Source organism: Callorhinchus milii, unplaced genomic scaffold, assembly GCF_018977255.1.
Source record: "Callorhinchus milii isolate IMCB2004 unplaced genomic scaffold, IMCB_Cmil_1.0 Scaffold19, whole genome shotgun sequence".
Lineage (NCBI taxonomy): Eukaryota > Metazoa > Chordata > Chondrichthyes > Chimaeriformes > Callorhinchidae > Callorhinchus > Callorhinchus milii.
This window is the reverse complement of record NW_024704760.1, coordinates 1,523,290-1,537,884: the sequence shown is the minus strand read 5'-3', so window position 1 is coordinate 1,537,884 and position 14,595 is coordinate 1,523,290. Positions and strand designations below refer to the sequence as shown.

The following is a 14,595-nucleotide window of genomic DNA, read 5'->3' as shown; positions in this document are numbered from 1 at the left end:
GACATGAGGTGACGAGAGAGAGAGGTTGGGTTGAAGAAAGCCCCTTTTGATCTCATCCTTCCAGAAAACCCGCCCGACCGTCCTCCCATCACAGCATCATGTATTTTACCCCCTCCTCCCCCACCCCCACATATAAAAACCCCCTGAGCTGCTTACCTCGGGCCTCCCTTCTCGACAGAGCATTGGGGTCCTGTGGAGAGATGGAAGCGAGTGATTAGACAGAGACAAACATCCGATCTGATCCACCATCGCTGTACATCATAGCTCAACACGACCGGGTTTGGGGTTTAACCCAACTTCTGCGGTGTAGACATAGGAAGGACCTGTTCTCTACAACAGCGATGGCAAAATAAAGGGACAAGGCTTTTATTTGGGGGTGGGGGGGTGAGGGGAGGGGAGCGCTGGGATGGGGAATGAAACAATCCTGGCGTTCCACACAGTATGTCCAAAGCGCTTCACAAGCTTTCTGTATTTTCTCGGGCAAACACGGCAGCCAAATTTGGACACGGCAAAGTCAACGAGAACAGCCGTGAATTGATTGACACAGTTTGACTGACCCAAGACGTGGGGGTGGGGGGGAAAGGGAGTCGAAGAGTATTTAAAGAGGGTTTGGAAGGCGGGAAGAGAAGAGAAGGTGTGAGTGAGGCGATGGGATCTGGGGAGAGTTTCAGAGAGCAGCAAAAGGAATGCTCTGCTCACGGTGGCCTGAGTGTTGGGAGATGTACCTTCTGTATCCTGGGGTGGAGCCGGGAGGGGCAGGGCGGAAGCTGGTTCAAGGCGTTGGTTATCTCCTTGGTCTCCACGAGGGCCAGCGTGCTGCAAATGGCCATCACAGATTGGACCACCCGCTCAGCCTGGTGTGAATAGTCAGCCTGGGAAACGAGAGGCAAGAGAGGCATTAAGGAGGTTCTGGGGAGGATGAGATCAAATGGGGCAAAGAGTCTTCTTCATCCAAACAAACTTAATAGTAATAATAATAATAATCTTTGATTTGATACAACGCCTAAATAGCATCATTGAGACGTCTCAAAGCGCTTCATGGAATATACTGTCAAGGTGGAGTGACTGTGTATTTTATGGGCGAAACGCGGCAGCCAATTGTGTCCGGCAGTGTTCCACACAGTCGTGGATTGAGTGACCAAAGTATTACTATTTGTGTTGAAGGGATTATTATGCCGGGAAAGTGATCCATCTGCCAATCGACTAACAACCGGGTTCCTACTGACCACTAGGTAAACAGAGGCGTGTGGAGTAACGCAAAGTGGTCTCGCAGACTGAGACCGGGTGGAATTCAGGGCTTACCTCTGCCAGCAGGAAAGCGTCCACCTCGTTGTGGTAGGTGTCGAACAGGAGGCTGAGAGCTTGTCTGTACACAACACAGTCATAATCAGCAACACCCTCACATCTACACCCACCCACCCTGCCCTCCCCTCCCACACAGCATCGTACCCTGCCCCCATCATTGCTCCCCCCCATCGTCACATCCTGCTCCCCTTGTCATCCCTCGACTGCCCGTTTAGCCCCAGGGAGATCCAATGTTACATCTCCTCCACCCCCCTCCCCACCCGCTAACTAAATCAGGTGGATTCCCAGGGGCTGCGCTGCCCCTGGTAATACACAGAGACTGTAACCCGCTCATGCTCCCAGCTCTGTCTGTGGGCAAACCTCACCTGGTGACAGTCTGTTTCAGTGGTCTCTCCTGCAGGTGGATATAATGGTTGAGGGAGGAAGGATTTTGGTCATCGATGATCTGGGAAAACAGGGCAGGAGCCTGTGAGACTGAGTGGGGTGGGGATATCCTGGGTGGACATGGTGGGGAGGGAGGGGGTGGGGGGCGCGGGTTTACGAGCCGGTGAGCAGGTCAGCGACAACACGACGGGGAACAAAGCCGAGACCCCGGACGGAGGGACGGACACTCACTGTGCGGCTCAGGCTCCGGCTGATGGTCTGAAGTTCCAGCAGCTGCAGCTTAATGTCCACCTCAAACTTGCGGCAAAAATGGATGTACTGGTGGCTTCCCAGTGTTTGTTTACTGTCACAGAAAAGGTTTCAGTCACCGCAGGTTTGGGGCTGCATCATCCAGAACTTTCGGCAGGCAAGCTGGATTTCAGCCACTCTTCCCCTCATCCCCCCCCCCCCCCCCCCCGCACCTCCCAACCCCGCTCTTTGGAACCCCAGCTCAGACCAAGTTCCCTGCGTCTCACCCCCCAACCCCTCCCTCCCGCCTCACACACGCACACAGCCCATCTCAAGTCTTACTTCATTAACTGCGCTTTTTGACATATTTCCTCCCCCTCCTCACTCTCACTCACCCACTCTCCCCCCCCACCCCCCCCCCCTCCACCCACCCATCACTTTCGGCTCAACTGCCCATCCAGCTGTGTAAAAAGCGCTTTGAGACGTCATCTCGACATGAAAGGAGCCATTACAAGTGTATACTGTATTGTATCCCTGGACATCTCTTTGGCTCTTTCAGCAGTTCTGTGTATATGTACACACAACTATACACACACACACACAAATACACACACACAATAAATACACACACACAATAAATACACACACACACAAATACACACACACAATAAATACACACACACACAATAAATACACACACACATAAATACACACACACGGTTAGACCACACTATCGGGTAAGTGTGAGCAAACAAACTGCCACGAACACCTATAAATACACAGTCATTACACTCGACAGTGATTCCCTGTGAAACGCTTTGAGGTTCTGAGCCAAATGGAAGGATTATTCTGTAACAGCTGTCGTCTGATTGTTTTGGGTAGTGGACAAGCTCCTGAACTTTTGAGCGCTTGATGTTTTCGATTTCATTTGGAATAAGAAAAGCAATGTGTTTTTTGTTATAAACAAATAAATGAAATTTTTGGAGCTTAGACATAAAGGTTTGGGGTGGGTTTCCCCTCCCCCACCCCCCCAAACCCCCCCCCGCCCCCAATAATGTCAAGGTACGGCCAGCTCACATGAAAGAAATGGAAATGACAGGATGTTGCGTCCGGTGTTCCTCGCCCATTCACAATCAACCTCGTATTAATCTCTCCATCCCACACATCCTGTCAGGCCGAGTCCATTTCACAGCACCGCACACACACACACACACAATCTCCAACCCTGACTCGTGTGCACACACATACGCCTATCGCCCCCCACCCCCACCCTAACACACACGCGCACACACTCGGCACCCCCACTGCAGCCCAACACCTAGACTGACTTGTGCAGGAACTCCTCCAGGCCGCACAGCTTCAGGACAAAGTGATTCACGTCTATCCCGCGGAGGCTGTCGTGGATGTAGCAGAGCGCGTGGTACACGATCAGGTCCACGGTGGAGCCGCCTGCAAGACAGCACCGAGAGTGACAACGAGGCCAACCCACCATCACAGCAAAGCAAAGCAACCGGGGGAGTAGGGAGGAGGGGCGGGGAGAGTGGGGGGGTGGGGTGCGGGGAGGCAGGGACACAGAAGATCATCGATAACAAGCCGTGCCCTCGGTGAGGAACCCTGAATGACCGAAAGCCGCGATCTTGTTGGCGTGGCAACACACCACGACACGTGGGAATGATTGTGCACTACAGGAATTCCTGGGATGCACACAAACATTCAACAACAACAACTTGGATTTATATAGTGCCCTCCAGGCCGGATGGCGTCTCAGAGTGTTATTCCCCTTAACATTGGGAACTTTAGATTGATTTACAGACACATCTAAGTTATGTAATATATATATATGGTCCCAACTAATATGACTAATGTGAGGTTTCCTATATATATGTAAATATATATATGTATATATATATTTATAGAGTTGGGACCCAATTGTAATGTGGTGCTGGTTGAGGGAGGGAAGGAGGGAGGGAGAAAGGGAGGAAGGGAGGGAGGGAGTGAGTTGTTCACTGTTTTGGCTGAGGTCCATTTCAGATGAACAAATTGCTCTGTTGCCACACCAGCCGGGCTGGTTACTGGGCCAATGCCTGGTGGTAACCGCCCGTCGTTCTCTCCTGACCACAGCCCAACTCCCAGATGGAAACCTCTCCCTCTCTTGCAACAAAAAAAAAACTGGTTTGGTCACCGCAAACAAAATAGCTGTGACAAGTCTAGACATGGCAGCGTGTGAAAATCACAGCCCCACCCCTGCCAACCCAGCCCAACTTTCCCAGGATTTCAGACGCATGGTGGGCTCCTCTAACCTTCCCTTTCCTCCCAAGCCCTGCGCCCTGGCCCATTGCCACAGTTTCTCTCCCAACGTCGAACACAAGAGAGCTACACGACAAGACTGTTATAAGGCTTTGTTATGGGTGCAGAACAGTCTCTGGGGTCAGGCGATGCCCCCACTCAGCTCCTGTTAATAACCCCGGAAGCCAAAGCCCCAACGGGAAGGATGGTCCGAGCCGGACAGTGCCATCAATGGGTAAGCTGTGCAGTTTTAGCTGGTTAGGCTCCAGCAGTTACCCCACCACACGCTCTGGGTTCCTCCCCAAGCCTTGGGTAACTGCTGAAGTCTAACCGACTAAAATCGCATGGCTTACCATTGATAGAACTGCCTGGCAAGCTTTCCCACTGGTCGTCCAACTGGGACTACCCTACCCCTTAGTGCTTTGGCTTGCAGGGTTACAACAACAACAACAACTTGGGTTTATAGGGCGCCCCTCACACGGGGTAGCGTCCCAGAGCGCTTGACCAGGCGGTAGGACTCGGGGGGGAAAACTAGGTCACTCACTGTCGCAGGTGAAGGTGAGTGGCTCCGATAGGCTCCTGGAGCTGACGGTGACCTTCAGACTGACCCCGGCTCTGTGCTGGTCATTTTGGACCAGGGCCGGGCTCCAGATCAAGCCTGTGTTCTCCGGACCCTCGTTGTGATACGCGCTTCGCAGCCTGGAGAGCGGAGAGAAACATAATAATAATAATAATATAATAATTATAATAATAACCCTTGTATTTGATACAGCGCCTTATCACGTCTTCGAGACGCACTCAAAGGGCTTCACAAAATACTTATTCTTGTGGAATTAATAAACGAAGAATAATTTGGTCACTCAATCCACGACTGTTTGTGGGGAACGCTGCCGTGCGCAATTGGCTGCCGGGTTTCGCCCCCAAAAATATACAACCGCTTCACTTTACAGACGACGTGATAAGGCGCTGTATCAAATGCAAGGATTATTATTATATAATAAAAGAATCATTATAATATTATATATTATTATATAACACCAAGTGAATTGACTGTATTTTGGGGGTGAAACACGGCAGTGAATTGCGCACAGCATTGACCCCACCCCACAAACAGTCGTGGATTGAGTGACCACATTCTTTTTTTGGAGGGGATTGTTACCCCTGGAAAGCAAGACGGGGTGGGGGGGGGGGGGGGGAGAGGGCCGGGCACGAGGTAAGAAGGTGAATGCTCACAAGTCCAGCATGTGACAGAAGGCGGCGACCTCCTCGTTCCTCTCCTCCGACACCTCGAACAGCTCGTAGCTTCCGTTCTGCCGTAAGGTTCCCTGCGAGACCCAACGGTGACACTTAGGACTGGCCCAACACAAACAGGCACTGAGAACCCCGGCCGAGAGAGAGAGAGAGAGAGAGAGAGAAAAGAACCCCCCCTCCCCCTCCCACAACCAAAGACTTACGAGAGGTCTCGCAGGGTCGGCAGACACCCGCCTGCCCTTGCCCTGGTGTAGGGCGTTGTTCTGGTTGCCGTGACGGGCCATGTAGGTGCGGGGCGGCACCTGGGGAGGCAGGGTCTTGCTGCGGCTAACGGGCTTGCCCACTGCCTCCCGCTTGCGCTCCAGCCCCTTGTGGATGGAGTTGGGGCTGATGCTGCCCACGCGGATCAGCTTGGAGCCCTCGCCGTAGGTGGACATGAGGTTCAGCTTAGTGATGGCGTCGTTCACATCGTCGTAGTCCATGAGGTCGAAGCTCTCCTCGGAGTAGATGCTGGGGGCTTCAGGGATCTTGCTGTTGGAGTCTCCGCTGGAGGAGAATAGGTTGATCTCATTGGGGGGGGTCCGCTTTTCCAGGTGGTCGCCGGTGAGGGTCTTAGACCAAGGGTCCGTTGGTGTGTTGCTGCTGCTGGTGTTGCTGCTGCGGCCCGAGCTCAGGGGGGCTCGCGGAGGCACGGGTGGGATGCGGTCGATGACGGCGAAATCCCCCCCAGGCTGGCAGGACGTCTCGCCCGCCCTGGGGAGGGGGTCCGGGCCAGAGGGACGTTGGGGGGCTGGGCTGACGCTGACGTCAGTGGGGATCAGGTCCTTCCACAGAGGGTAGTAATCAGAGCTTTGTTGACTCGGGTGGTCCGGGGGTCCTGGGATGGAGGTAGATGAGGAACAAGCCACCCCCCGGGTTGACGGAGCGGAGGCCTTGCTGGGGTCTGGGCCGGGTGTCCCGAGAGACCCCAGCACACAGTTTCTGTCGTTGCGCGATTGACCATAATCCACCGGGTGGGTGTCGAAGGAGATGAGCTGGACTCCGGGCAGGTGTTTGTCCTTGGGCTCCTGCCGGGGGTGCTCGCTGTCCTGCCTGAGCCGCGAGAGAGCGTCGTACTCCATCTGGAGGGCCTCCGCCAACACCAGCTCCTGCCGGCTGATCCCGGAGAATTCCCAACATTTCCAACGCTCCTCACTGCCCGTCGGTCGGGACATGGTGGATAGCGAGATCGAGCCAGACTGGGAGGGGAGGTGGTGAGGGGGGAATGTAGGCAGAGGGATTGGCAGGGTAGGGGAGGGGAGGGGAGGGTTGGGGGACAGTTGCCGAGGGAGAGGGTAGGAGAGGGGCTGATCTTATCCCTTCAGGAACGAGAGGGAAGTGTGGACCAAATCATCACCAGGATCTCCTAAAATACCAACACAGGAGAGGAAAAGGTTAAAGCACTCGTTCTCGCACAAAGAACAACTTTCACCCACTTTACAGAGGCAGCAAAGGTTAAGGGAGGGAGGGAGGGAGGGTGGGGTCAGGTTAAGAAGCTGAAGGAAGTTTTTACAGCACAGAGCGAGGCCATTTGGCCCATCTTGACTTTGCCCAACATTTTGGATATAATAATAATAATAATCCTTGCATTTGATATAGCACTTTTCACGTCTTCTAGATCTGTCCGATTGGCTCCATTTCCAATCTCTCCTCCCTCCTGCCCCCCCCACTCCCGTCTCTCTCTCTCTCTCTCTCTCTCTCTCCCAGCCCTTCCCATTTTTACCTTTTCCAATATTTCTCCCATCTCCGATACCATTTTAAAGGCGGTTATAAATTTTGCAGCGATAGCAATAAAGGCAGGGTGTCAAGTGGCCCAGAAGGCACATAACCTACCGCCCCAACGGCAGGGGAGGCGGGGGGGAGGTGGGGGGGATGGGGGACAGTTGCCGAGGGAGAGAGTAGACCTTCCTTATTTCAACTCAAAACTATTTACATTCTGTGGGCTTGAAAAATCCTGATTAGATCAGGCCAGCTGCTTCCTGCCGACCAGTTAATTGACGGTCATTTCCTCGCCGGCAGGTTCACCCCCCGGGTTCACTTCAATCACACGAAACACACCAACCACACCTGCCGCGGGGCAGAGCGGCCAAGATCAACCAACCCTTACAAGTCCCGGGGAAAATGGCTGAGCGTTCTATCTCCGCGCTTCGCTCACAAAATACACGGTCAATTCACTTGACAGTGTATTCTGTGAAGCGCACTGAGACGCCTCAGCGAGGTGATAAGGCGCTACATTAAATGCAAGGATTATTATTATTATTATCGTGCCAGCTCGTATAACCCCCGTTTAATAAACGCGAACGCCACACTGCAGGGAGGACTCGCTATTTAATTAGCACCTTCCGGACACGGACACACTCACGACGCACACGAGACACGGCGAGAGAGACGCACACACACACGCACACAGACACAGAGAGACACGCATAACAGAGAGGGAGAGAGAGAGGACACGCGCACACACGCACACGCACACACAACACCGAGGGTTCGGTTTACGAGCTGTTGCCACGGAGATCATTTTTTTTATATGAAAAAGCAGTTTCCTCTCTACGCTGTGAGCTGCTCTGCGGGTTCCTGGAACAGGTAATTGGGAACGATTTGATCACATGAAGGCGCACATGAACATCGATTTATTACTCGCTTCCTTCCCGACCACTGGCGACGGAGACCGGGAGAGAGCCTTGCGGTCGCTTGGCTCCCGGTTTGCCGACCCCGCTCCCGTCAGTCGGTTGGCGGAGACGGTAAGTCAGCCCCGTTCCTACGGCAATTCAGATTCCATCTCCGTTGCCGCAAGATACCGGCAGGCTGATAGTCACCGGGGCTGCTCGCTCCGAATCGGCGGCATTCCGGCTCGGAGTCGGATAAACCGGACAGACACGGGTCTCGGGAAGGCTGATCGTTGTCCCCAAGTTCCCGCTTCCAGACCCAGACAACAACAACAACAAATTACATTTGTACAGTGCATTTCACGTCGGGAAGACGTCCCCAAACACTGAATAGTCAGGAATCTGGACCCGAGTTGGGGGTTGGGATCAGGGAGGGTGGGAGGGGTAGGTGGGTGGGTGACCCAAGGTGCGGTTGGTCGAAGAGGAGGGTCTTGAGACTTTGCCTTGAAGAGGCGAGGCAGGGGAGGTGTTGGAGGGGGAGGTGGCGAGGCGAAGGGACCGTGGGATGGAGTTCCAAAGGGCGGAGGCAGAGAGGTCGAAGGCCCGACCCTCAATGGTGGGACGGGCACCGGGCAGGGGGAGGGGGACCCCCAGTCAGTGTGAGCGACCGCACTCGCAAGGGTTGAGCGAATCGTCTCGGTGCAAACTCGCCCCCTCAGACTCGGTAAGTTTCCTTGGAACAAACCAGCTGCTCAACCTCCATCACTCGCTCCATCCCATAGAGTAATCCGTGAGCGAAGCAGAGGCTGAGCCTGACCCACAGAGGCGGAAAGCTCTCTGGCTATTCAGTCTGGGTGTACTACAACTTGCACGACCTTCACAAATCACCACCTCAAGTGTCAGACTCAATCTCGCTGGCCCACATTCCTTGTGTAGGTTCTCTGCTGACAACCGAGCGCATGAAATTCAACAGACAGGGATCTGACCTGACAGCCGAGTGGGTCAAGGCCCTAACTCCCCCCCCCACCCCGCCCATGCGGGGTTAACCCCAGGGGGAGTTGAAGGTCACGGTTCAACGTCTGATCTGTGCCGAGTTGACTATTCTCAGCCGAGGCAGCAGATGTGCCGTCCTCAGATGTGACGTTAAAACCGAGCTCCCCTTCTGCCTCTTCGGGTGGATGTTAAAGATCCCATGGCCCTCACCGAAAAGAGAAGGGTGTTTCTCTCTCCCCCCCTCCCCCCCGGTATCCTGGCCAACAACCCCCGCCCACCCCCAATAAACAAAAATTGGTCACTCAACCCAAGGCTGTTTGTGGGGACGCTGCTCTGCACAATTGGCTGCCGTGTTTGGCCCACAAAATATACAGTCAATCCACCTTACAGTATATTCTTTAAGAGAGAAGTACACAATTTTTGGGGGAGGAGAAGTTTGCAGGACTATGGGGAGAGCGCGGGGGAATGGGATTGATCTGGAAGCTCTTTTCAAAGGGCCGGCACAGGCCGAATGGCCTCCTTCTGTGCTGTGTAATTCTACGATTCTATATCCTGTGAAGCACTTTGAGACGTCTCAACTACGTGATAAGGCACTATATCAGATGCAAGGATTATTATTATTATTATCATCCTCCCCGCTCCCAGATAAAATCAGTCACTCGCATCAAGGCTGTTTGTGGGACGTCACTGTGCACAAATTGGCTGCCGCCCACAAAACACGCAGTTACTACACTTTACGGAAACTTGCTTTACGGACGCGCTTTGAGACACTTGGCATAACAGGCGCTGTACCAAACGCAAGTATTAATATAATAAATATTATTTGTGTGTGTATGTGTGTGTGCCTGTGTATCGATGATCGTGTGCAAGTGTGTCAGAGTGTAAAAGGACATCGAGTGAGACACCGCATCAGTCTCGGATGTAGAGAGAGATGTCAACAGTTAAATATCTTGCTGGCTACTTGCACTCTCAAACCCTCATGTGACGGGGTGGTGGGGGAGAGAATGGGCGTCTTTAGGATGGGGTGGGAGGGTGCGTGTGCAGGGTGGGGGCCCTGAGGAACTCAGCAAGAAGGCAACGATTTTTGCTGTGTGGAGAAGGGGGTGGGTGGGAGAAATAGGAGGAGAAAAGCGGAGGGGGGGGGGGAACTCAAACAAAAAGCGCTGTGCTTTCACAGTGTGAGGGCATGCAGTGGTTAGCTTCAGAAAAAAAAATCCTTTGTCCTCCACTGAAGGCATTGCCTTGCGATTGCAGTAATGGGCTCCAACATATCACTTACCCTCCAGGATGTAATAGGATTCATGAGTGATCCCAGAGATAGCGAGTGAGTGTCAGCAGGTTAGTTAGTTTGGGGAGGGGGTGGGGGGGGAAATGAGCGGAATCATAACCAGGCCAATCGTGCCCACACACACGTGCGTTTCCCAACAGAGATACTGAGTATCTGGCAGGTGAAACACCCTACCCGATTCCTCCGCACCTCCCCACCTCTCCTTTTTCAGGGGTTTAAATAAACTGTGGTGCTATTTGAGATCAGACAGGTCAGTCATCACCTATCGGGGAGTGGGGGGGGGGGGGGGAGAAGATTGCAGACTATATACAGTCAATCCACTTTACAGTATATTTCTGTGAAGCGCTTTGAGATATCGATGACATGATAAGGCGCCATATCAAATGTAAGGATTATTATTATAATTAAAGGGATCTCCCCCCCCCCCCACCTTCCCTCTGTGCGAACGAAGCATGAATCTTTCGAGCACCATGTCTCTCTCTCTCTCTCGTCTCTCTCTCTCTCGCACCAGTTATCCTTCTCTCTCTCTCCGCACCGGTACACATCACTCAACATCCAATCCAGAGGCGAAAGGCAATAACAGGTCCTTTAATCTCAACTCACAATGACACAACATCTAATTTGGCTTTCTCCCCCTCCCCTCCTTCCATATTCCCCCCACCCCCACACTCACCCCCACCTCTCCTATATTCCGCTAAGTCTCTGTAGTGTCTGAAATGGACATTAAATTGACAAAGCAGCTTGTAACAGGGGTGGCTTTGATCCACTCCCTCTCAAGCGTCTCACACCCAACTCGCCCACATACATTGAGAATCATTCCCCCACAACCCTGAGACACAGAGACACACAGAGAGTGTGTGTCTATGTGTGTGGGGGGGGGGGGGGGGGGGGATTAAATAGCCCCAGATCTCTGGCTTATTTCTGAATGCCCTCTCCCTTTTTCTCTATCCATCACTTGGTTCCAGTATCACAGTCTCTGCAACGAAACAATGTACTTTCCACCTGAAACAGAGAGACACCAAACACACAGTCACACACACTGTCCCGAGTCTGGGATTCAGGTTCCAACCTTCAGCATCTCTCTCAATCCCGTCCATAAGGGGGGGAGAGGGAGAGGAGAGGGGGAGGGAGGGACAGGGATGGAGGGAGGGAGAGACAGGGATGGAGGGAGAGACAGGGATGGAGGGAGGGAGAGACAGGGATGGAGAGAGGGAAGGAGGGAGGGAGGGAGAGACAGGGAGGGAGGGAGGGAGAGACATGGATGGGGGAGAGGAGTGAGGGATGGAGGGAGGGAGAGACAGGGATGGAGGGAGGGAGAGAGGGATGGAGGGAGAGACAGGGATGGAGGGAGGGAGAGACAGGGAGGGAGAGAGGGAAGGAGGGAGGGAGGGAGAGACAGGGAGTGAGGGATGGAGGGAGGGAGAGACAGGGAGTGAGGGATGGAGGGAGGGAGAGACAGGGAGGGAGAGAGACTGGAGAGGAGAGGAGAGGAGAGAGAAATACAAAAAAAAATCACATAGCCAGAAAATAAAAGCCCTCCCACACACTCACACTCACACCATCTGCAATTCTCCCTCTAACCCCAACACACCCTCTGCAGAGCCATCAACACAAAGTCTTCTTTTTTTAAAAAAAAATACTCAAACGTCTCGTAACCATTTACGCATAAAAGCTACAGAATCCCGTCCCCCCTTTTTAGACTGTACTCACCTGGAGTTTAAGATGCAAATAAATAAAAAAAATGTCTCTTTTTCCACCACCCCCACTTTTTTTCCTTCCCTCTCTCCCCCCCACCACCATCACCTGCCCCCTCTCTCCTCTCCTCTTCTCTCCCCCTCCCCTTGTCCTCCCTCCAGGGTGGGATGAAGCGATCAGCTTTTTGCATAGGATTTCTCTGCTCTTTCCATTCCAACAGCTAATAGCAATGATCACACACACACACAGCAAAGCCTCTTCCGGTTTGTGAGGGGTAGGAAAAGGGGGGGTGAGGGTGTCCAAGGACTTTTAAATGGCAGAGATGACTGGGGGAGACCTGACGCCTGCTGGTAAACCACAGGGCTGCAACAGCAGCAATGATCACCATCATCATAATAATAATCCTTGCGTTTGGTACAGAGCCTTATCCGCACCTTCGAGACGTCTCTCAGCGCTTCGCGGGATTATACCGTCGAGCGAACCGACTGGGGATTTTTGCCGGGGGCCGAACGCGGCAGCCGACTGCGCACAGCGGCGTCCCCCGCAGCGCAGTCGTGGATTGAGTCGAACGGAGTATCATTGTTTATTTGTGAAGGGAATTATTACTCCTGGAAAAGGGGTCGTCGGTCGTCTGGCGTGTGGAGCAGGGAAACCGGCCTAAGCTTTCGCCCCTGCCTGGGTATCGAACCTGGGGAGGTGGAGAGAGCGCGGCATTATCAGAGGTGGCGTCCTTGAGATTACGCGTTAGACCGAGGTCCCCGTCTGTTCGAGGGTACGATAAAGATCCGGTGACACGATCTGACAAGCGAAGGGAGTCCCTGGCTGCTTGTGTGACCCAGCAAAATAGCTGCAAGCCTTTCCCAACCAAATCACAGCCACACAACATGCTACATTTACATAGCGCCCTTCACGCAGAATAACGTCTCGGAGGCTTCACTCTCCACTCCCCTTTCGACGGGAATACCGCAAAACTCTCTTGAGGCGTTTCAGCTATAAAATTGCATCTTTTTTTTTCCCTTCCTTATGTGTGCGGTTCGCGAAGAGCGATGGTGAACCATCGGCTGCCGGTCAGAACGAGGCATAAAGGAATTTGGCACAGACTGTGCTGTACATCTGTGCTTTGCGTGTCAGAGAGGACGCGATAGGCTGTGACAATACTCACGGGGTTACTGTAACACTGGGCAAAAATAACCTAGTTTGACTTTCAGTCAAATGCGTCTGGAGGGCATTTGACTAGAAGTCAAAGTGAGTTGGTTTCCCAACTGAGCTTCTTGGCACCTTGTCCTCTGAACGCTCTTGACACGTGTTGGAGCAGGTTCAAAAATAGTACAGCACCTTAAACGTTAATAATAATAATAATAATCCTTGCATTTGATATAGCGCTTTTCACGTTGGGAGGACGTCCCAAAGCGCTTCACAGAACATACTGTAAAGTGAATTGACTGTATATTTGTGGGCGAACGCGGCAGCCAATTGCGCACAGCAATGTCCCACAAACAGTCGTAGATTGAAGTGACCAATTTATTATTGTTTTGGGTTTTGGAGGGATTATTATTAGGCTCTGTGTGGAGTAAGGAAACTTGCCCAAGGTTTCGCCCTCTGCCTGGAATTGAACTCAGGTCTCTCACTTGCAAAGCGAGTGCTCTAACCACTGAGCTACAGGACTCCAGGCAGTCACCTTAAGGCCATAGCCATGAGAGGTAACTGACCTCTGAAGAGACGCAAACCTTCAAACAAAAACCCTGATGAGGCTCTTGCTGTCTGCATCACGACGTGTTGGCCACCACTGTCCCCTGCTGGTACATCAGGGTACATTTCCCAACCCGATGATATCCCATCACTGCACTTCCTGTCCCAACTTTTCATCCAAAGGACGACACAAGTTCAACCATGGGTTGGCTCCCCCCCAACACTGCACCGCCTAGCGTCAGCCTGGGCTTGACAGCTGCAAAGATGGGAACCAACAGAGATGAATGAATACTCCACGCCCTCGAAACCGAGTGGTTTCTGTGCTCGGCCGGGGCCGGGTGGGCTGGGGGGAGTGGTGGGTGGGGAGTGGTGGGGGCTGTAGACAAAATAAAAGGTGGACGAAGGTGCAGTCAAACAGGAAGGACTTAAGGCTAATAATAATAATGATAATCCTTGCATTTGATATAGAGCCTTATTACGTCATTGAGACGTCTTCAGGTGTGACCTAATGTAAATAAATATTGTTTACCATATTAATCAACATTGATGCCCAATGTAAACCAGGCACGTAATTTGGCCCCAGAGTCTAACCATGAGATTGCCACCTCGCCCGCCCTCACCCCCACCCCATCACTTCCTAACCCCTGCCCTACAACTCACCCCCAGTTTGTGAATAATTGATCCATTCTGTGGCTGCAATGGATTTCTGTGACGCCAACGTTATGTGTCACAGAATCAATCGGTGTCACAGGGAGCGGTTCCTGCCCATCATCTGACTTTGGCATCAACGGATTTACTTGGTCGCTGTGTTTATCTGTTGTGTACAGG

At 52.8% G+C, this 14,595-nt stretch overlaps 1 protein-coding gene across 1 annotated transcript in view; it reads right to left on the bottom strand.

The window, feature by feature from the left end:
• pik3c2b (phosphatidylinositol-4-phosphate 3-kinase, catalytic subunit type 2 beta) overlaps positions 1-6,719 on the bottom strand; it is a 30,747-nt gene extending 24,028 nt beyond the window's left edge. The window contains exons 1-9 of the mRNA XM_042342106.1: positions 5,658-6,719; positions 5,437-5,528; positions 4,748-4,902; positions 3,246-3,366; positions 1,921-2,032; positions 1,671-1,750; positions 1,303-1,366; positions 726-872; positions 157-190 (exon numbers count right to left, since the gene is read on the bottom strand). Of these exons, the coding sequence (XP_042198040.1) occupies positions 157-190; positions 726-872; positions 1,303-1,366; positions 1,671-1,750; positions 1,921-2,032; positions 3,246-3,366; positions 4,748-4,902; positions 5,437-5,528; positions 5,658-6,668 (1,816 nt within the window). The 5' untranslated portion in view covers positions 6,669-6,719. The remainder of the gene's footprint in view (positions 1-156; positions 191-725; positions 873-1,302; positions 1,367-1,670; positions 1,751-1,920; positions 2,033-3,245; positions 3,367-4,747; positions 4,903-5,436; positions 5,529-5,657) is intronic.
• Between the last annotated feature and the right edge of the window lie 7,876 nt (positions 6,720-14,595).